This window comes from Haplochromis burtoni, unplaced genomic scaffold (assembly GCF_018398535.1).
Source record: "Haplochromis burtoni strain Fernald_Lab_line unplaced genomic scaffold, NCSU_Asbu1 Contig_616, whole genome shotgun sequence".
Lineage (NCBI taxonomy): Eukaryota > Metazoa > Chordata > Actinopteri > Cichliformes > Cichlidae > Haplochromis > Haplochromis burtoni.
In genome coordinates, this window is record NW_024582977.1 from 166,737 (window position 1) to 190,947 (window position 24,211).

Below are 24,211 nucleotides of genomic sequence, written 5' to 3' on the forward strand. Positions count from 1 at the left end.
CAACACAGAACAAAGGGACACTCTGACATAAATACAAGAAGGTAACGAGGGAAGTGGGAACACACGGGGAACACAGCTGAAGACAATTACTCATGACCGAGCAGGGAGGACACGAAACTGAAAATACTGACACCAAGATGTGGACCTTAAACACAACACAGTACACAGAGATGAGCACAGAGAGAGAGAGGCAGAGAGAGAGGCAGAGAACAAGGATGAATACGAGGGGATGACGAGAACACAGAACACAAAGGACGGGAACACGGTACCAGAACAAACACCACAATAAAAGCATGGACACAGGGGGAATCCAAATACCAAACCAAACAATCCAATGGACATAAGGAACAAAATACAAAACTACAGGAAAACTAAGAACACTGGGTCAAAATGACCCAGGACCATGACAGTTTAATAAAGTACTTATCAACGTGGGCTGCCCCCATCCAGTCTCCTCAGCCAGTGTCCAAAACTCCTCAGAGAAGTCCGCCATACACCGTCTTCCTTGTTTTAAGTTCAGCAAACAGTGACCCGCTGCTTCTGCTCCGGTGCCCCTTTCAAACACACTTATAAACTTTGAGAGAAATTCAGCATAAGCAATCTCCTGGTCGGTTTGTAGCACTGCTTGAGCCCAGTTTAAGGCTTGACCGCGGAGTAACTGAACAAAAAAGGCAATTTTTGCTCCATCACTTTCATAATTCTGCCGCAGCTGCCTAAAAGGCAACGTGATCTGTGTTAGGAAACCAGCACACTTGTGGAACTCACCAGAAAATGGCTCCGATGGCGGTAGAGATCGTTCCGGAGGCTTTATTTTTTTTCAAAATGTTGTACTGCTTGTAATTCCGTCTCCACCGTTGCTCGACACTGCGTGTATAGACCAGGTAGTGCAACATTTGAAAAATAGTTGCAGGACGGCACTGTGTAGCATTTTCCTAAATCCCTCGTTTTGCACAGTGTTGATGGGAGCCATATCTTTAGCCAGGTGATAAGTGATAGCTTCCGTAATTTCTTTGTGCCTGCGGGAGTTCAACGGGTATGGGGAAGCGCTGTATAAGGTTCCCATTATTGATGTTTGGGTGGTTGACTGGGACGGATTTTCTCCTGTCACTTTCTTGGCCTTTACAGCTTTGTCATATTGCACTTTATGGTGACATTTAAGGTGGTTATACAAATTCGTAGTGTTAGCTTGTGGTGCTGCTACTATGGCAAAACACAGCTTGCAAATGATATAATTTTGACTCTCATTGTCTTCTATAAAACCAAAAAACTTCCACACAGGGGAATGAGAACCTTTTCTTGGAATTAATTTTACAGTTGGGTTTTCATTCTCACTGCCATCAGTGAGCTTTTCCTCTGCGCTCACTGTGTTTTCTCCCCTCAGGCAGTTTCTCTCACGTGCTCTCCGTTGTTTTTTCCTGCCAGCTGGCTTCTGAATCACGTGGTATAAGGCTCCGCCCTTGTCATTTGTTGAGCAGGAAGAGTGAGCGCTTGTTTTCTTGCAGATTATGTCCCGGATCAAAATGCCGTACAATCGTCACTTTTCTTTTTTTTTGTTATTGTTGTCATTTAGAAATGTGATCACACATAAGTATGAATTGAGATTGCGATTTTCTAATGATTAATTGTGCAGCCCTACAATACTGTTCAACTGATGCAACACTTTTATGCAGACAGGTTGTAAGTAATCCAGAAAAGTTGGAACACCTGTAGGAATTATTAGAGCCAGCATTCACAGCTTGATCAACCTCCATTGCTGCAGAACAATTCTAAATTGTTAACCCAATTTGTGTTGTGTTGGGGAAAAAAAGCATTTTTGTATAATTTGAAATGTACATTATTTTTCAGTTTTGGGTGAGCTTACCTTTTCTTTCTTTTTTTTGACCTCTGGCAGTTCACCACTTACCTTTGTCAACCTATTCAAGGGACTTGGAAAAATTGGGATGTTCTAAAACTTTTGACTGGTAGGCTCCTACTTCTTCACTGGGAACACGAGTTACAAATTCTTTTCATTGAGGTCTGGTTATAGATACAAAGCAAACGGAAAACTTTCACACATTTTGGTTTACAGGGTTACAAAACTCAGTTCACAACTACGCATTTGATTTACAAGTATAAAATATTTATGACCACAATTTGAGCCCATAGAAACCTGTCAATACTAACAGATGAACAAACATATAGGTTGGTGTTAGTATTTTTAGAAGATTGCTTGAAATGAAGAAAAATACACACAGAGCAGACATAAAAACATGCATAAATCAGTCTTATCCCATAAGTACAATCACAGAGTGGTATTTACAGTTCTAGTCTTTGTTTCTATGTGTTTATGTGTTCAGGCCAATGATGCCTCAGGGAACATGTGGAACTGGCTGTACTTCATCCCTCTCATCATCATCGGCTCTTTCTTCATGCTCAACCTGGTGCTAGGTGTGCTGTCAGGGTGAGTACAAACTATGAGGATGGTCTGAGATAAAAATTCCTAAAACTATTCCTTATATTTGAACCCAGCTTTATCTTACCAAGTCGCTGCACCTTGTTGGCTTGCCAAAGATAAGATAAAATGGGGAAACAGAAACCTGTACTGGTTCATTGCTGCAAGTAGTTAAATATTCTTTGAGTCATACCATGTTGAGACAGGGCATGTTCTCACAAAGCATTTGTGTCTACCTGTGTGTTTAAACATACAAATTCTACATTTCAGTTGAGAATTTTTCAAGGCTGTAGACTATAACAAAGACATAACCACAGTGGCATTACCAATTCAATTCATTTTCAATTCAATTCAATAAAACTTTATTGATCCTGAAGGTTGACCCCAAAGGAAATTGGGTTAAGGCTGCCGACCTTTGCCAGAGCCATCTTACCCTTCCGACCATACATACATTACACAAACATCATATGTGGAAGACAGGTTGGGTATAACAATGGAAAATGCACAACATGAGGAAAGACGAAGAGAAAAAAAGGAGAATTTGTTATTCCTGTCAGCTTTTGCCTTGAGCATCCAGCTGGCGCCAGGGGGGGGCACATGAGATGAAGATGGTAGTTGATTTGGTTAGTGCGAACAAACTGCTTCCAATTTTACAGTAGTCTAATGTCCATCACTGGTCACCAGGTTTCTCAATTCCCGTTGTTCTTCTTCAAGATGTTATCCATATTGCAGAGCCATGAACTTCTCCAAGATCTTGTCCATATTGTGTTCCAAAAAAACACAGTCTGAGTACTCACAGCCCTGCCCATCATTTATCATGTCGGCCAGCCTAGTGGGATTTTGAACAGCTGAAGGATCTAATTTTGGTTGTGCTGTGGCGTCCAACTACTGTTTTTCCTAGTGTGACTCTAATATCAGTTTCTCTATTTGTGTTGTTTTCTTTTAGCTTGGTGGTTTTGTTTGGCAGCTTACAGCTTTGCTGATAATTCTTTTCGCAAATTTTTCTTACATCATTGTAATTTACAAATACAGCTAAGCCTTCTCAGCACTAAACAGCAGTCACAAACAGATACTAGGATTTACGCTTTTATGTTTTGGTTTTTTTTGTGTTTTTTTTTTATTAACGGGGGGAGTCATAAATCACTAGTTTTGTAAAGTATAATTAATCACAATTTTAAGTCAGCTATAGTTAAAATCTGTTCTGTTATTCAGATTTGTTTTATATATATAAAAAGTTGTGTTGAAGTCCTCAAACGGTCTTCAAAAGCATTGCATGTGATTTCAAAATGTGTGCAAATATGGTGTACAGAGCAAATAATATTGTTTTAATCAGGGAGCACACAGGCTGTCAGACTGTTACTCCTGATTACAACTTTTCTTCTCCCATATGTGATGCTGAGCACATTGCACTGTTACTCTTACACTTTATGTCATTTTTAACTTCATTTCTGAAGCTCTTTTCAGTAACACAGCTTTAAAACATAATTGAATATGAGCATTAACACTAAAGATGCCTAGCTGAACTAGAATAGAACTATGCTTTCAGATAATTTAAAAATTCATCAGTAAATTTGTTGATTGTATTAAAAAGCTAGTGCAGAAATCTTGTGTGTCACATTTGAATGCAGGTCTCACAGTACCCCTTGCACTGTCTTCACATATCTTGCAAATTCAGGATGGACTCACAGAGTGGCATTCATGTTAATTTTCCAGCTTCCAGCAGTTAAGGTGATTTTTTTTAAGACATTGTGGATTGACTCTGTCCTTACTCTTAATGTAAACTTTCCCCTCCTATTATCAAATCTACCTCACAGTTTATTTTTGAAAACAAGTCAGACTGTCCCTCAAAGACCCTAGTAATTTGTTGTTGTTGCAAAGTAATTGGCAGAATATTTTCTTACTCAACATTAATTCGTGTATACAGGGAGTGCAGAATTATTAGGCAAGTTGTATTTTTGAGGAATAATTTTATTATTGAACAACAACCATGTTCTCAATGAACCCAAAAAACTCATTAATATCAAAGCTGAATGTTTTTGGAAGTAGTTTTTAGTTTGTTTTTAGTTTTAGCTATTTTAGGGGGATATCTGTGTGTGCAGGTGACTATTACTGTGCATAATTATTAGGCAACTTAACAAAAAACAAATATATACCCATTTCAATTATTTATTTTTACCAGTGAAACCAATATAACATCTCCACATTCACAAATATACATTTCTGACATTCAAAAACAAAACAAAAACAAATCAGCGACCAATATAGCCACCTTTCTTTGCAAGGACACTCAAAAGCCTGCCATCCATGGATTCTGTCAGTGTTTTGATCTGTTCACCATCAACATTGCGTGCAGCAGCAACCACAGCCTCCCAGACACTGTTCAGAGAGGTGTACTGTTTTCCCTCCTTGTAAATCTCACATTTGATGATGGACCACAGGTTCTCAATGGGGTTCAGATCAGGTGAACAAGGAGGCCATGTCATTAGTTTTTCTTCTTTTATACCCTTTCTTGCCAGCCACGCTGTGGAGTACTTGGACGCGTGTGATGGAGCATTGTCCTGCATGAAAATCATGTTTTTCTTGAAGGATGCAGACTTCTTCCTGTACCACTGCTTGAAGAAGGTGTCTTCCAGAAACTGGCAGTAGGACTGGGAGTTGAGCTTGACTCCATCCTCAACCCGAAAAGGCCCCACAAGCTCATCTTTGATGATACCAGCCCAAACCAGTACTCCACCTCCACCTTGCTGGCGTCTGAGTCGGACTGGAGCTCTCTGCCCTTTACCAATCCAGCCACGGGCCCATCCATCTGGCCCATCAAGACTCACTCTCATTTCATCAGTCCATAAAACCTTAGAAAAACAGTCTTGAGATATTTCTTGGCCCAGTCTTGACGTTTCAGCTTGTGTGTCTTGTTCAGTGGTGGTCGTCTTTCAGCCTTTCTTACCTTGGCCATGTCTCTGAGTATTGCACACCTTGTGCTTTTGGGCACTCCAGTGATGTTGCAGCTCTGAAATATGGCCAAACTGGTGGCAAGTGGCATCTTGGCAGCTGCACGCTTGACTTTTCTCAGTTCATGGGCAGTTATTTTGCGCCTTGGTTTTTCCACACGCTTCTTGCGACCCTGTTGACTATTTTGAATGAAACGCTTGATTGTTCGATGATCACGCTTCAGAAGCTTTGCAATTTTGAGACTGCTGCATCCCTCTGCAAGATATCTCACTATTTTTGACTTTTCTGAGCCTGTCAAGTCCTTCTTTTGACCCATTTTGCCAAAGGAAAGGACGTTGCCTAATAATTATGCACACCTGATATAGGGTGTTGATGTCATTAGACCACACCCCTTCTCATTCAGAGATGCACATCACCTAATATGCTTAATTGGTAGTAGGCTTTCGAGCCTATACAGCTTGGAGTAAGACAACATGCATGAAGAGGATGATGTGGACAAAATACTCATTTGCCTAATAATTCTGCACTCCCTGTATATTTGAATGCTATAATGTGTTGACTTCTTTTTTTTACCTAAGTTGGACAGCAAGTCAGCATGCCAGAGTCATTCATTTGTTTATTTCACAATGGAGATATTTTTTTAATGTCTTTTTTCTAGTTTTGTGTTTTTATTCTTGCTGTTTTGTAAGTTCTGAAAGTAGGCAGGTTTAGGTATATCCACAATGTGACTGAAGCAGCTTAAAGCCATTTACACCATTTTTGTTTTTTAACCTGATCAAAGAAACATGTTTCAGTGGCTCATTTCCTTTCATTTCCACTCCTACAGTGTGGTTTCTAGTCACAAACAAGCAAGTTTAATTATCTCTCAAGGTTGAAAACTTCAGGGGGACACAGACAAAAAAAACAAAACAAACAAATCCTAAATATAGCCTCTTGCCTGCATTTCTGGTCTAAACAGAAGAAAAGTTATTAAAAGAAAAAGACTTCCACCTGTATAAATACCAGGTCTGTTCTTTTAAAGGAAGATAATAATTAAAATAATTAACTAGCTCTTCTACTTTATTACACAACAACAACAAGCATGGTCCAGTTTGTTTGCTTGTTTGTTTGTTAATTTATTTCAAACAAGTAAATAATAATAATGGATTGGATTTATATAGCGCTTTTCAAGGCACCCAAAGCGCTTTACAATGCCACTATTCATTCACTCTCACACACTGGTGGAGGCAGCTACGTTGTAGCCACAGCTGCCCTGGGGCAGACTGACAGAAGCGAGGCTGCCATATCGCGCCATCGGCCCCTCTGGCCAACACCAGTAGGCAAGTAGGGTAAAGTGTCTTGCCCAAGGACACAACGACCAGGACAGAGAGCCCGGGGATCGAACCGGCGACCTTCCGGTTACAGATACGCTTCCCAACCCCCTGAGCCACGGTCGCCCAATATACAGGTACATTTAGTAAAGAAAATAAGAGAGAGAAAAATACTATACAAAAGTCAGTACATTTCAGCCTGTCCAGTTGGAACCAGGATGTAAGCGGTGGCTCAGTCAGCCTTGGGCCCCGACACATTCAATCTCCAGCCAATGGCCAGCTACCTGGAGTTTACAAAGAAATAAAAACAAAGGAAAATGAACAGAACCCCGTCCAGGTACTGTGATCACTGGCAAAATTTGCTTGCCAATTCCTATCCTGTTTATTTACAGCAGCTGTAGTTGTATTAGTATAGTAGTATTAGTAGCATATTTGTACATTATATCACTAAAAACAATTTTGTGATGTAAGCTAAGTAATACAAGTGTTTCTTGACGTGGCATACACTTTAAAATGGTAAGAACTTTGATGGAGATTGTCTGTGATGGAGATTACAATCACTTTGTTAGGTGCACATTGTTTTAAGGTGAGAAGAGTGTTTTTAGACTTTTTTTCATTTAATTTCATTGTCTCTTGTTAATATCCTTTTATATTTTCCTAACATACTTATCCTGTACATCGGTACTGTATAAGCGGACATAAAGGCTTGACAAAAGCATTCAGGGACACATAGCTCCTCTCTATGATTATGTTGTCTGTTTCCTGCCATAGAAACTGTCACATAGCTTTATAGTTACTTGTAACATGGAAGGTGACGAATGCAGTCTGACATCGCCGTGCGGGGTTGTCATTGTTTAAAGGGCACAATCTGAGCCTCAGAGAATGCAGGAGACCCCCAGTGGAAGTCAGATCAATTCATTCAGTATGGGCAAGCTGGGATGAGCTATGACTGCAGTCAAAGTTGAAGCTACAACTATCTATTTTAGAAACTCTTTCATATCTCTTTTAGAATCTCTTTCATATCTCCATTTTGTCTAACTTATACTTGTGGTATAACCAAGCTGACAGTATCTCTTTTCCAAATAAAAAAAAAAAGGCAAATTAGCTCCAACGGGATAGTTGGTTCTTTTTCCAAATTTTAAATAACCAGAATATCTTCACACTACCAAATTCCTTGGAATCATCTTTTCAACAATGTCCTCATCATGTAATCATCAGGCCAGGGAGTGCTGTTTTAATGGTGACTTGTGTGACAAAGGAATCTGCTGTGATGCGAATAATGTTAATATCTGCACTCTCTTACCTGTCTGTGAAAGTTGGTTTTGGCCATAAAACTGCTCCAGCAGGTGGACAGGTGGTTCACAGGGGGCAATGTAGGTATGTATGTATGTATTTTAGGAAGGTGTGAAAAAATGCTGTAAGCAAAGAATGCTTTCAAAAAATGAAAGTGGTAATCATTTGTTTTTGTCAATCAAAAACTGCAGTGAATGAACAAAAGCAAAATGTAAATCAAATTAATATTTTGTGTGACCACCCTTTACCTTCAAAACAGCATCAATTCTTCTAGGTACACTTCTACACAGTTTTTGAAGGAACTCAGCTGGTATGTTGTTCCAGACATCTTGGAGAACTAACCACAGATCTCTTGTGGATGTAGGTTTCTTCACATCCTTCTTTCTCTTCATATAATCCCAGACCCAGTCGATGATGTTGAGCTTAGGTCTCTGTTGGGGCCATACCATCACTTCCAGTACTTCTTGTTCTTCTTTACACTGAAGATAGTTCTTAATGACTTTGGCTGTATGTTTGGGGTTACTGTCCTGCTGCAGAATACATTTGGGGCCAGTAAACAATCATTTATATTTCTGAAAGCATTATAGTGATTATACTGTAAAACAAATATTTTATTTTGTTTTGTTGTGTTGTTTTTTTTTTTTTAATGGAAGAACTGTGACTCGCTGACTCAGAGACTTATTCCCGTGAACAAAGCAAGACAATCAGAGATTGATGCAATTCAACTTGCAAGGGGAGCCTGTCGGATCAGGGTCTCGGCGCCGAAAGCGCCTCATCTGATCCCAGCCAACCCCAAAGGTGGTGTGTGTGTGTGTGTGTGTGTGTGTGTGTGCCTTGAGGTGTGTGTGGTGTGTGTGTGTGTGTGGTGTGTGTGTGTGTGTTTGTGTGTGTGGTGTCCTGTGTCAAACACTGAGTCATTTCTCCCCTTACCCCTGTATATGGCTCAACTCCTTTAACGATCCATCATATACAAGCATAGGTGAGCCTATAAAGGGCAGGAAGTAAACATCCCTTACTAAATATGGAAACCAGAACCTTACATAGAATGTGCTTGCAGTTAAACAACATAACCTCCCCCACCATCCAACAGGCAGGGACACATGGAAACAAAAGAATGTCTTTGACCATGCAGTTTAAAACAAGGTCCACAACTTTAAGTACAACAATGACAACGTTTATCACAATCACCCTAACACTTTCCATTCAAAACCAAACTCTGCACCAGTGAAGCCCTTTATGAAAAAAAAAATATTTGAAAGTGCAAAACTTAAAACAAGAACTGGAAAAGACCAAAACTTCCTACCTGGAAATCGTAGCAAAGAAAAGCCAGGAGAACTCAATTTAAAAAACAGACTCCAACAAACAAACAAAGAGAAAATGGTACTGCATGGTTCTGCAAGAGACAGGGAAAACAAAAAAACAAATAGAGTCCAATGTTACTGTAACAAACCCACAGCAGACCCCGGTGCACGTTCATGCTTTGCAGCATACTTTATTAATACTTTGACGGTTGCTGTACATCCACACCCAGAGCTGCAGCTCTCCCGCTGCCAGCTCAACATAACACACAACCAACAACCCCAAACACAGGACCCAGTACAATATTTAAGTCGGCGAGGCCTGATTGCGGATGCCATGCAGGGAAGGCGGACGCACCAGAGGGTCAGGCAAGTCCTGAGGAGTCAGCTGAATGGTAAGAACTAGAGATGGCACGATACCACTTTTTTTTGTCCATATCATAAATTTGAATATCTGCCGAAACCGATATGACTCCCGTATTTTTTAATCAATAAAACTGTTTTTTAATATCTTGCTGCATTTTGTATAAGTTCATACTCAAGTTTTAAAAAACAAAACACTAAAGCTATTCTCTTATACCTGTATGCAAAAAATACACTGCACCCAAACTATTTCATAGTTCAGCAATACTGATCAATTTAATAAACCTACACCATCCTCCCTATTCTGGTATTTTAAAGAGTACTAAGTAGAAATATTAAACAGCCTAACTAATAGGGTTGCCCACTCCCAGCAAAAAAAATAGGGAACCACCCTCCGCCTTGTGATGCTTAATTGACGTAATTTTACACTTTAATGCACGTGTAAAAAAAAATGCATGGAAATTAATTTTATTTCTACAATAATTAAATAGATTCAACATATTTCTTCAAATGAATTGCAGACTGCACAGATGATACCTTCCCAAAGGAAAAAGTTCTATAGCTTACTAGGGTATATATTAGACTTAATAGTTACTATATACAGTATGGACCATACATTTTTTCATCAGATTAAAACTTTGGGTGTAAGATTCGGATATTTATTAATTAAAAGCTAGACATTTTAAATGACAATAAGAAAGAAAAATATTTCTTTGTATCCCCCTTTTCCCTGTTAATGCCCTATCGGCCCCCCTAACAAAACTTTGTTAGACCCGCCCCTGCACAGTTACCAGCCATCAGCTACGTAGAAAAGGATCCTGGTGTACAAAGTAATATTAAATAAATTCTAACAAAAGCTTATTAATTTTAAACGTGCTGCTGTTGTTCAGCTGCTGCCTTCTTCTCTCTGGTGCAAAGTGGGCCAAAAACAAACAAGTCTCGTCAGTCCTGATTTCTCCCAGCTGTGCCCTCCTTCTGTGTCTCATTCCCTCGTTATCCCTCTGTGTATTTAGGCTCTGTGTTTCTCTTTGTCAGTGTCGTAGTCTCCCTCATAGCTGTGTGTGATTCTCCCCGTGGTTCCTGGTATACTTTATGTTTAGCTTTCCCAGTTTAGTTTAGTACTGTTTTTGTGTTTCGCTTTATGCCAGCATTAAAGCTGTGTTTTGAGTTTACGTTTTGTCTCCGTGAGTTTGCGTTTGGGTACTCTCCTGCCTGCCACACAGCCGAAACATGACACCGATATGTAATATTGGATGGGTCCATCCCTAGTAAGAACAAGATCTGGGCTATAAACACCTACGCCCTGCCATGATCAGGAACTGTGCTGGGATAATAAGCTGGCCAAAGGAGGAGACAGAAGCCACTGACGTCGAGACCAGGAAGTTCCTGACCATGCATGGAGGGTTTCAACCCAAGTCCAACACCCTGAGGCTGTATGCTAAGCGTAAGGCAGGAGGCCAGGGACTAGTGATCGTCAGCACCACAGTCCAGGATGAGGCAACGAACATCCATAAATACATCAGTAAGATGGCCCCAACCAACCGCTCAGTGAATACCTCAGGCAGCAGAAACCCAAGAAAGAGGAGGAAGAGGAGGAGCCATCATGGAAAGGCAAGCTCATTGCTATATGCTTACTTACTCTGGATGGCAATACTTTGGCCTCTACTAACACTGTGAAAAGTGAAATGGTTTCTTGCATTTGTGCAATATCTCAAAAAATTTGAAACATCATGTCTCAGATGCAGCGAGGGTACTGTAGAAAGAGAGAACATATTTCTACCATATATAGCCTACTTCTGCTACAGACAGTTTTTCTTTTCCACTGTCACCAAGTGCTTGCTTAAAGGGTGTTGTCTAATTTTTGGGGTTGCCTCTGTGTTATTGTTGGCTTTTATCTTACAAGGTAAAGCACCTTGAGGTGACTCTATAAATAAAAATGAATTGAACTGAATTACCTGAAGTATACCTACAAAATGTATATCTGCATACATACTGTAGCAGCATTTCATGGACAGTCTGGTCTGTTTTTATGCATATGCAAATTTTTATTTTATATGTCCTCTTTTTACCAGAGAAGAAAATATTTGTTCTGCATGAGTTTAGAAGTTTAATATAGACTCTGTGTAATGCACAGAGAGACAGATATATAGAGACACATATAAAACCACAAAAATTAGATTTAGACATACCTGCACACACATATACAAACACACACACATAACCTCAGGAAGGTATGCAGACAGCCACTGCAATGCAGAATAGAGCTTCCCCCTCCACTGTGTGGGAGACACCAATCAACGCTGAATTGGGGTGGACTCACTCTGTTATTTCAGTAGTCTGTCTTTCTCTCTGTGTCTTTATAAGTCTCTCTGTCTACCTCCACCTTCTCTTTTTTGACCTCCCCTTCTCTGTTTCTTCTCCTGCATATCTCATTTTCTACTTAGCTTGTTTTTACAGAGATGAAGAAACTGAGGGGCAGAAGAGACAAATAAGTATTGTAAAAAAAAATCAAAAAAGACGATACAAAGAAATGTTGCTATATTAAGAATAACATCTGTTTAGATTTATTACATTTACTTGATAGACTGTAATATAATAAATGACATTCCCTGACTCTTGGTTTTCTTTCATAGCCTATGGGCATATTTCTATACGAAGTACTTGGGTCAGACTTTCCTCAGAAGTCCAAAGCATAGTTTTCTCCTGAATACCATACCTCAGTGTCCCTCCTCTCCATTTAGTGTCAGCAGTCAGCGATTCCTCACTAATCATTAATATCAATAAACAAGACCACAACATAGATCCCAAAACTCCACATGAGGACAAAACAAGAAATAGTTGTTTTATGTTGTCTCCAGGTTGTGATAACTTAATTAAGTAATATATCTGCTTTAGCATGTAAGCTGTCTTTCTTCTGGATAACATTAAATAATTACAGGTGACTGTGGCAATCTGCTCATGCTCATCCCAGATGAATGTGCCTGATCCCATCTGCCGGTGGATCACTGACTTCCTGACGGACAGGAAGCAGCATGTGAGGCTGGGAAAGAATGTCTCGGACTCTCGGACCATCAGCACCGGCTCCCCTCCGGGAGAAAGAACACAGCGTTCTTTCTCCTCTGCTCTTCTCCCTGTACACCAACTGCTGCACCTCCACCCACCAGTCTGTCAAGCTAATCAAGTTTGCAGATGACACCACCGTTATTGGGCTCATCTCGGACGGGGATGAGTCTGCCTACAGGAGGGAGGTTGAACGTCTGGTGTCCTGGTGCAGCCACAACAACCTGGTGCTGAATGCCCAGAAGACAGTGGAGATTACTGTGGACTTCAGGAAGCACACAGCCCCACTCCCCCCCATCATCCTGACTGACACCCCCATCACCTCTGTGGACTCATTCCGCTTCCTGGGTACCACCATCACTCAGGACCTGAAGTGGGAGCCCACCATCACCTCCGTCATCAAGAAAGCCCAGCAGAGGATGTACTTCCTGAGGCAGCTGAAGAAATTCAACCTGCCAACACGGACGATGATGCAATTCTACACCGCAATCATCGAGTCCATCCTCACCTCCTCCATCACCGTGTGGTACGCTGGAGCCACTATCAGGGACAAACAGAGACTGCAGCGTGTTGTGCGCTCTGCTGAGAAGGTGATTGGCTGTAGACTCCCATCTCTGCAGGACCTGTACACCTCCAGGACACTGCGGCGTGCAGCTCGGATCTCAGCTGACCCTTCTCACCCTGGATACAGTCTGTTTGACCTGCTCCCCTCAGGCAGGAGGCTCCGGTCCATTTGCACCAGAACCTCTCGCCATAAGAACAGTTTCTTCCCCTCTGCTGTTGGACACATGAACAATAAACGTACGACTGTCCCCGCCACTAACTCATGACCCTACGCTGTGTTCACTGCATCATTCCATGTTTTGGCACTGATCACCACCTGCACTCATGTATATATCTTTCTACGTAGCACTTTTAATTCTTATTCTCATGTATATATCTCATGTATATCTCATGCATATATCTTTCTACGTAGCACTTTTAATTCTTATTCTTACTTTTATTTTTTCATGTCTATTTAAGCGCAATTTGCGCAATTTATGACAGCATGTTTGCACTGAAGCACCGCAGCAATTTCCTAATGTTGTAAACCTGCTCAACATTTGGCAATAAAACCCATTCTGATTCTGATTCTAAAGCAATCACTCCCAAGTTTATTGTTATGGGACTTTCAACTGATTTTACCCAACAACAGCCAGGAACGTCCAGAAATCACTTCCAATCAGTTGTGAAATAGACATTTTCCTGTATCCCCTGGTATCACGTCAAGTGTGGCAGACAACTCTTGAGTGATGCACTTTCAAGGTACTCACTTATGTATAATGTCATACAATACTAATTTTAGTCATCAGCAGTGTTGGTCAAGTTACTTGAAAAAAGTAATCAGTAACTAATTACTGATTACTTCTCCCAAAAAAGTAATCCCGTTACTTTACTGATTACTTATTTTCAAAAATAATTAATTACTTAGTTACTTAGTTACTTTTTAAAAACACGATTTACAACCTGAATAGGTGATAAAGCGATAGATCTTTCAGCCCAGTTCTACTTTTTCTGCATACTCGATCATACAAAATGTAATCAAATGAAAAAGTCCCTTTTTAAAACTTGCTTTATTCGTTTAATCTTTTAACTTTATGCATCAAGCAAAAATTTGATTATATGCAACATTCTCTGACTGGAAGAAATTTGTTTAATATTTAAACCTATTTTCTGCACATTCCAGCACATAAAATGTTTTTTTTGTGTGTGTTTACACTCACTCTTTCAAATAGATGCAAGTAAAACACAGCAGAAAATAAATAAAGTCAAAGACTAGCGGTCCTGTTGCTCTAGAATAGAATAGAATAGCCTTTATTGTCATTGTACAGAGTACAACGAAATTGGAGTGCCACTCCCTTGGTGCAAGTTTCAATAATAAATATAAATGTAAAATATAAAAAGTACAAAAAAACAATTGTAAGTACTCAAACAATAGTATGTACAATATATACAGGATAGCAGCATTAATATAATGACAGTATGAATAGCAGCATAATATAATGACAGTGACGGTATGGAATAGTTTCAATTGTTTTTGTGCTTATTTACTACGGTGATTTTCACCTGTAAAGCAGGAGTAGGGTAGGCGGAGGTTTACCCTGGTGCAGGTGTGCCGCAGTGGTCAGTGGAAGAATCCGTGAGTTTCTCTGTGAATTTCCCATTATGTCTTAGCGCACTCGGTGCTTGCTTGGAAGTTTAGGGGTATATTTTCGCTGTAAAAAGAAGTTTTCTTCCCACGCACAATGGACACTGTTTTTTTGTCACTTTTTATGGAATCAAACTCAAAATAAGGTCAGTACTTCTACGCTTTAAACGCTGCATATATTATCACATTGTTGATCTGCACACAGCTGTTATTACGAACGTCGCACTTGCTTACGTCACTGTCATGAGACATTCTCGCAAAAAAATCACAGGCCCTTTCTCAATTCTCAAGTACGCGAGTACGTACTCGCGTTCTCAGCGAGAACGCACGGGAGTACGGACTTGCCTAGAACGCGAGTATGGACTCATGTACTTGATGATGTCACAGGCAATGTTCCCTCTAATTTTTCACGTGTCTGAGCGAAACACACAAACTCCCTGAGCGGTCCCTTGGACCACTGTGAGCAACAGCAGACGTGTGCACTGTGGTCACGCCAGCATCGAATCCATCCAAGTTACATGGTTTATTAAAATAATCAAATTACAGCATTTACATTTATGTTAGACTACTTTTAATTAACTGCTTTAGCCCACTTACAATGAAAATTTAAAAAAAAAAATCTTGTTCATGACCTGTGTAGTATGTTAACACTATTGGAAGTAAAAATAACTTGAACTCCAATTTTGAAAACAACAACTTTCTTTTTTTTTCTTTTTTTATAAAGCTCTGACTTGTATTATGAGTCTGTGGTCTGGGAGAGAGTCTGTAACTCTCTGTCTGCAAAATATAGTATATAATGACCAATGTCTGGGCAATTAATTATATAGTTACTTCTTCAAAAAAGTAACTCAGTTTGGCAAACAACAAAGTTTTTTACAGCTATTTTTTTTAAACGCAGGCAAGGCGTTTTAAAATAAACATTTCAAACTATTTAGAGAACAATCAGCTGTTCTGCATCAAATTTGATGCCACACAAATTATTTGTGCCACTCCAAAAATAATTTCTGTTGTCCACTATGAGATAAAGGAGAACAACAGCCTGATACCTGCAGGCCTGACAACAGGAGATGTATCACTGCTGTAACACCTGTAACATTCAGCAGTCGCCTCATTGTTCTGACACACACAACAAAACTATTGACTACACTACACACTAACTACACAATATTTGCGCTAAACGTCTCAAATCTCTCACATCTCAAAACACCACCTCACTCCTAAAACTTCCCCCCGTTTCTTAACAACTAGATGCCACATTGCCATATCATTTTTTGATTGGTTGACATGGTACTTTTTTGGACCAATAGGAAAGGGAGAGGGGGGTGGAGTTTGTTTTTGCTCACAGGCTTTGAAGCCTTTTTTCTTATAAAACGCCGTTTTTACCGTTTCTTCCCGCAGTAAATATAAACAACGACAGTATTCAGGAAGGAAACCAAACATTGCAGATATTTTTATCATAACTCTGGTTTTACGTGGCCTATAAACACAATTTAAAAACTGGTATAAAGTCCACACTTTTTCCGTCAGTTGTTCTGTCTGTCCTGCTCACATCTCCAATGGTTGTACACGTTGTCATTAACGTGGCTTCAGTCCACATCAGCCACGCCGCTTTACTAGCTAAAACACCGGTGTCGACACGTAAGGACGCTGTCATAGCCTGTCAATGCCGTTGATTCGCTGCGTATATACGCATCGGCTAAACTATGGGATAAGGTGGCATCGTTCTATATGTGCATGTACATGTACATATAGAACTGTCTTCTGTATGTACATGTACACTATAAAAATAGTGTACATGTACATACATGTACATACCTTAATAAAAACAAGCAGGTGAGATGTTAGAACGCTTTTATTTTTGTTTTAGTGGACACTCAATACAATAGACAGCTACTGGGGTTTGGGGTTTGTTTAACCTGAGTAGCGAAAGACCGGGGGGGGGGGGGTTGAAAACGATGTGCCGGGAGTCCAGCTGTAATAATCCTCCACCTCGCTGTCTGCTGTGGAGCTGGCGGGTCACAGATGTCTGTGAAAACGTCAGAGCGCGTTTCGAAATATATGATATCTCGATAAATTGAGCAGATATTTGAAGTTTACACAGCTACATTCTCGCTTGAAAATAACTAATAATTTTGTGACCCAGAAGGAGTAATATTTAAAAGTTTTTAGCCCCGCTCGTCCGCCATTGCCGCGTTTGAGTTTTGAACAAAATGCATTCTGGGATATTAAGCTGTACCAAGTCCCCACAAGTCAACACCGATGCATGCTCGATAAAACGGGCGGAGCGAGAACACATCCGGGACTTTTTCACGTTCTCGACTTGATGCGTACTTCGAATTTCAACAGTACTTGGTCTCCGACTGATGCCGTATCACGAGTACACGAGAACGCAAGTACGCATAAGTACGCATATTGAGAAAGGCCCACGGTTTTAGTAACGCAGTAACGCAGCATTCCTATAGGAAAGTAATGGTAATCTAATTACCGTTTTTGCAATAGTAATCCCCTACTTTACTTGTTACTTGAAAAAAGTAATCGGATTACAGTAACGCGTTACTGCCCATCTCTGGTCATCAGTAATGTAATTGCTAAATATGTTGTTACATATAATAATAGCCAGCATGCCAGCAGTTAGCCTAGTGAATGTAACAAAGATAGATGACATATATCTGGCATTGGTTGCTTAATTTGGTTGAATCAAACATGTTTATATGTGTAAATCCTGTAATAACAAGTGCCTTATAATGCCTATTAAAAGCATACCTGGTAATACATGATTCACAATAATATGTTTTTTTGCAACATGTAACATATAAATGTGTTTTAATTTAAAAGCAGTTTTGGCCATCTGCAGGACAGACATTCCCATTTTTGTCATCCAAGAATTTGAATTATTTTATGTTTACATGATTTGATTAAAACTACATCATAAATCATGACATTTTTCCTCATGCTGATGCACTTAATTGTTATATTGTCATTTGGCATCATTGGTAGGCACTTATGAGTCTCATTCTGTCCTACCTGAAAGTCAGAGGATTGCTGAAAAACAGTGAAGAAAAACTAGTATGTAGAAAATAATTTATTTTGAAATATTTATACTATTCCATCAAAATATAACAATAAATTTTAAGTTGTGATTGTTGATTAATATACAATATTCAAAGACAAAAAACTAAATGAACAATTGCAGCATTCTTTGACTAAACTTAAAAATGTCAAGAATGTTGGTAAAGTTTTTTTTACACTTGCTGTTAAAGACTTATCCTTGAATATGTACCTTATATTTGCATACCAGTGGCATTTGGTGACTTAAAAAACGATGTTAAGTATATAACAATATAAATGAGAACAGTTTAAAAGTTACTATTATTTTAATTAAAATAAAAATTAATTAATTTAAATTAATGTAGTAAGAGAACTTAATTGAATAAAATTCTTCAATTAAATGTTATTTATATAGCACACAACAACAGTTGCCTCACCTCAGTGCGCTTTATAATGAAAGTGTCTACAATAATAAAGAGAAAACCCCAACAATCATTAGTAGAGCACTATGAGGAAAAAGTCTCTTTAGCAGGAAGAAACCTCCAGCAGAACCAGGCTCAGGAAGGGGCAGCCATCTGCTGCAACAAGTTGGGGATGAGTCTATGAAGACATGACAAAGACATGCTGTGGAACTCATCTAGAGATTAATAATAACTAATAATTAAATGCAGAGAATTGTATAAACACACAGTGGTGTTTTTGTGTAGCTTAATCTGCGTAGCAATTTAATACAAAACTTATTAATAACGTTTTATTTTGTAGTGTAATCTCCACATGCTTCCAAGCACACTCTCTGTGTATTCACTGCCTAATTTATAGTTACAGCAGAAGGTAACATAGGCCCACTAGCTGTCCCCTGGCAGACTGTGCCATGCAGCCAGAGAAAAGGGTGGTTGGGTGATGGTAAGGACGAAGCATAGTCTTAAACAGAAGCCCCTGGTCCACGACAAAGCTGTTCATGTGTCTAACTGCTTTCCCCCACTCGGCAACACAGCCGCCGAGGATCAAACTCTGGTAATTAGTGATTCTGTTCTGAGACATGAGAAGCAAGAGACACCAGTAACCATAGTCAGTTGTCTTCCAGGGGCCAGAGCAGGCGACATTGAGGGAAACTGCTGGCTAAGGCTAAATGTAAATTCAATAAAATTAATCACATTGGCAGTTATGACACCTGTTTACAATTGGAGGTCACTAAAATTAATATTGAATTAATATTTGCCAAAGCAATTTTGGACTCTGCGGTTTTCTCTTGTATGTGAGGAGCATGATTTTGAATTAAATTCTGGATTTAACAGGGAGCCAATGAAGGGAAGCCAATATAGGAGAAATACACTCTCTTTCTAGTCCCTGTCAGTACTCGACAAGACCGCAATGATGCATTGAGTATTTCTTCTTCAGTCACCTTTCTCACTTAATAGACCTATCTGCATTGAATCACACTTGGTTATTAATCTCTGGCTGTCTTCCACAGCATGTTTTGTATCCGTATTCCTTGTCTCTCTCCAACCAGTCATGGCAGATGGCCCTGCACCTCCCCGAGTATGGTTTTGCTGGAGTTTTCTTCCTGTTAAAAGGGAATTTCTCCTCCCCACTGTCACCAAAGTGATTGCTCATAGGGGATCATATGATCATATGGGATTTTTTCTGTGTGTATTATTGTATGGTCTACCTTACAATATAAAGTGCATTGAGGTGACTCTTGTTGTGATTTGGCGCTGTATAAATAAAATTGAATTGAATTGAAGTCTAACTATAGTTAGACTACTTTACCAATTTGAAATTGTTGGTTAAACCTGCACTTATTCAATTTGCCTGTTATATTCAAAAGGACATAACACGAGTTCCACTGCCTATGATTAAAATTTTCATATTAATGTGGTAAATAGGTGATTAAAAGTTTCTTACATCACACATTGTCTAAGGAGCTTAGAAAGAAAAGCGTCTAGACTTCTTTAAGTTCAAGCAACCTAAAGAAGTCCAGATGCTTTTCTTTCCAAGCTCCTTAGACTACAATGACCTGGATGAATGAGAACCTTTACAGACTTACATCACACATCTTGGTCAGTGTATAACTAGGCAGTTTAAATCTATATCATCATTTACTAGTAGACTTACATAATTAACATTAATTATATATCTGAAAAACAAGATGTTTAACTTTTACTTTTAAAAATACATTTAGTGGAATACACCGTGAGTGACCTTTTAGATGCACCACTGCATGTGGCAAGTATATAAGGGAAAGAAAGGCGTTTGGCTGCTGTCAGTCTGGCGCAAAGCTTACAGGACAAATTTAAAGATAGTGACAAAGTCAGCTAGCAGTTTGTTTTTATGCAGGCAGATTTAGTTTCAGCTTGGATTTAATTTAGTTGTTCTGCCACTGTGGAAAACAAAGCAGTGGTGGATGGGAGCACTTTTCTTCACATTTAAGCTTTTTGGACCCATATCTGCAAGGGCTTAAGGGGAGGGGACATGAGGGCAACAGCACAAGCCATATGTAGCACTGGTGGTGAAATACTGGTAGTGGGCATGTAAGGCCTGTTAGCACTATTTCTTGCCTTCTTTGTATGTAGTATAGGCAGTATAGTTACCTATAACAACAATACCAGAACAGAAGGGAAATATGGGCCAGATCAGACAGATTCTAGATTCATAGGAGCCAAGGGTGTCTGACAAGAACGCTCTAAAAGTCCTGCCTCCACACCATTTATCCACATATTAATTAAACTTATGTTTTGTTTACATGCTTTGTATCAGTATTTATTATATTTAATTGCTTTTTATCAATATTTATTCCCATTGTGAAATTAGTATTTTAATCAAAAGTATATCAATATTTATGCTTTTAATCCCGTTTTTAACACTGGGTTACACATACATAAGCTGAGTCTCCAAAGAACAACTGTGTGTTAAATACATTTATTTTACAATTTTACAAACAGCTAATTACAACTACCTACCTACTACAACTCCACTCTTCCAGGAAAGAAAAGAAAACACTAAACTGTAGAGTGAATTAAAAAAACAGACATGGTGCAACAGTTCTCTGAACTCTGACGAAATTAAGGACGTTAGTCTGAGGAGACAGCCAATAATTGCTCTTTCAACACTTTGAGGGGCCTTCGCACATTATGTGCAAACACTAAATACTACACACTAAAATCGTGATATTCCTGCTTCGCCTTGCAATCAGCACACACCAGGAAAGGCAGACCTTCATCCCAGTCTCTCTCAGAGTCAAGGCAGTTTTATGCAACCTCTCTAGTGCACCTTGTGGTTGGGGATGCTATGGGCTAGAGAGGACATGCACACTACATAAAGATTGGATGCCTGCCTGAACACTTTTGATTGAAAATTTCCCTACGTTACCTCTTTGCTGCCTCCTGTGTGTCTCGATGAGAAGGTGTAGGTCTACCAGTGATGATAATCTTTATTGATGTTTTCTTATCAGTTATTTTGTTAAGATAAATAAAATCCACTTGCTCTAGAGCTACTTAGATTTACACACTGTCATAAATGCATTTTACAGTTCACAGACAGCAGTTTTTAGTTCCAGATGTGAGTGAAACAGTTTCGAGTCATGCTATCATCAGTGTCTTTTTGCTTTTTTCCATGACATTAAGAATTCTCTCCTTTTCCTTCTTTCTCCTTCATATGCTTCTCTTTTCTTTTAATGTGAGTATGCTGACTGTACAAATAATGAATTGACAGCCACCCTACTTGACAGGTAGCACAGTGGCCCAGAGCCCTGTACCCCGTTTCTTGTCATTAGTTTGACCTTTAGCACCCACTAAAAACATTGCTGCAAACCAAATGTACCCACTCCCCACTGGTACTCCTCACAGCAGGAGTCTGCAAGAAAGAACAAAATGCCATACCTCAAAAACTACTCAGGTGCTTCAGGAACACCACAAAGGTATTTACTTGACCTCCAGTCTCCCTAGAATCCAATAAGACCTTAGTCCAACAAACTCAAATAATCCACTGCCATTGTTGCAAATAAATCTTTTATCTTGAAACAGGACAACAGAAAACTAACATTTACTGTGTAAGAGGTTTTCCAGCTGCTTGTGGTCAAAGAATTTGGCAATAATTTCTTGCTATCATCAGTCACCAGCAGTATTTTAGTATTTAAGGACTGGCTGGAAACTTCAGTTCCGTGTAAAATTTAAAGTGGGTTTTTTAAAACCCCATCATTGTGGTATGCTACTATCATCAGCTATACTATCACAAATACAAACAAATATATTGTTCACAGTGCAGGGTATTTAATGGAACCCATTCTATCTGAAAGCACGAGTATGTCCAATGTGCATGTTATTTTTAGCTTATCTTTTTTCTGTCTTGGCCCATGAGGAGAAGATGAAGTCACTGGTTTTAAATTGCAAATGTTTTCTAAAACTGGCCAAGTCAAACATCATCAGACTGTGACTTGAGATAATCTCATTTCAATTAGTAAAAGAAAGAACAGTGTGTTTTACCGTAGTGACAGATAGTATTTGGTTGTCTCAGTATAAGACCATTTTTCAGTTTAGTGTGAGGGTTAGACAGGGACTTTGCCTTACCTGCTGGAAGACCGCCGTCTGTGTACCCATCAACAGCTGAATGCTCCAGGGTCTATGTTGACTTGTCAGTTTTAATAACTTTTCTTTGTGTGTGTGTGTGTGCATGTGTGTGTATTTGTGTTTTTTTCAGGGAATTTGCGAAGGAGAGAGAGCGTGTGGAGAAGAGGCAAGAATTCTTGAAGCTTCGCCGACAACAGCAAATAGAGAGAGAGTTAACTGGGTACCTGGAGTGGATCTGCAAAGCGGGTCAGAAACACAATCATATCTTTACACTGCAGGTGTAAATTTAGTTATTTATATATATATATTATTTATATATATATTTATATATATAGTTATATACTGATTTTTACCGTTGGATTTCAATAACAGCTTTGCTTTACTTGATGTTAGCACTATTATGACATAATTGTTTATCATAATTTGTGTTGCAGAAGAAGTGATGCTGGCTGAGGAAGACAAGAACGCAGAAGAGAAATCTTTGGATGGAGCATGGTACAAACGAAAACACAACAACTCTGGTGAGGATTGGTATCTTCAGAATCAGTTTTCAACATTGAAAACATTTACATTTAGAACAACATGCAACCATCATTAAGAAGTTAAATATAAAAAGTGAGCTGAAATCTAAAAATCTTTGGATGCACATTATAAGACTTACAGGTCCCATATTTTTTAGGTTTTAAAAAAAAACTATTTACGTTTATTATAGCTTTGTGTGTGGCTATGTGGCTGTGCATACATGTGCCTGTGTATGTTTACATGTGTGCTCATAGACCAGACTAGCTCTCATCTGCAACTCACCCAGGATTACAATTAACCTTTATTATGGTTATAAAGGTGGAAGGCCAATGAGATCAAAATGCAGGAGAGAGAAGGAGGCTCACTGAAGTTAGCATTGTAATATGAGTGCCCTTCATGCAGCTGTGACTCACTTTTCTGTCATTTGAATACCGTCCTGTTTTTTACTCTTCCTTTTTAAGAAATTCTCAATAGCAAACTTGAACTGTGTTATTTTACAGAACGCCAACAGCAGTAGAGCAAATTTGGGTGTTATGTCAGCAGAATGGAAAATATTTGTACAACCTAAATTCTTATGTCTTTTATGATAAATATTGCATAAACCAAACTGGAGGCCTCTGTTTTTTTTCCTCTTAAGTTTTATATGTATGGTAAGGCTGCCTCCTTGGTTTAGTTATGGTTGTTTTCCTTTTCACTTACCATATCTTCCACACTATAAGGCACACTTAAAATCCTTTAATTTTCTCAATGAAGACATTTCACCTCTCATCCGAGAGGCTTCTTCAGTTCTTCTCGGATGAGAGGTGAAACGTCTTCAAGCAACTTAAAGAAGTCCAGACACTTTTCTTTCTAAGCTCCTTAGACTACAATGACCTGGATGACTGAGAACCTTCACAGACAACACAGCTTAGCATTCACTGTGTTTATGTTAGTATTGTCACGGTCCGGGGCAGCGGCCGTGTGGAGAGTGGAATGAGGACTCAAAGTGCAGCACTTATTCAGGTGTGAGGGTGATTTATTGATAATAACAAACATAAAGAGGAGATGGCAAAGCAGAACTACGGATGAACTAAACTGGGTGAAACTACACAAAGGAGTGGCAAACCTGAACACGAAGGGAGAACAGCAGGGAGAGCACGCAGAGGATTTCACAGGGTAGATGCAGAGTACGCAGGATAACACAG

General features: G+C 39.3%; 1 protein-coding gene across 1 annotated transcript in view; it reads left to right on the forward strand.

Moving 5' to 3' along the window:
* The window catches only part of LOC102295138 (voltage-dependent N-type calcium channel subunit alpha-1B), a 197,892-nt gene that overhangs the window by 82,080 nt on the left and 91,601 nt on the right, over nt 1–24,211 (forward strand). The window contains exons 7-9 of the mRNA XM_042214834.1: nt 2,337–2,440; nt 22,636–22,751; nt 22,940–23,026. Of these exons, the coding sequence (XP_042070768.1) occupies nt 2,337–2,440; nt 22,636–22,751; nt 22,940–23,026 (307 nt within the window). The remainder of the gene's footprint in view (nt 1–2,336; nt 2,441–22,635; nt 22,752–22,939; nt 23,027–24,211) is intronic.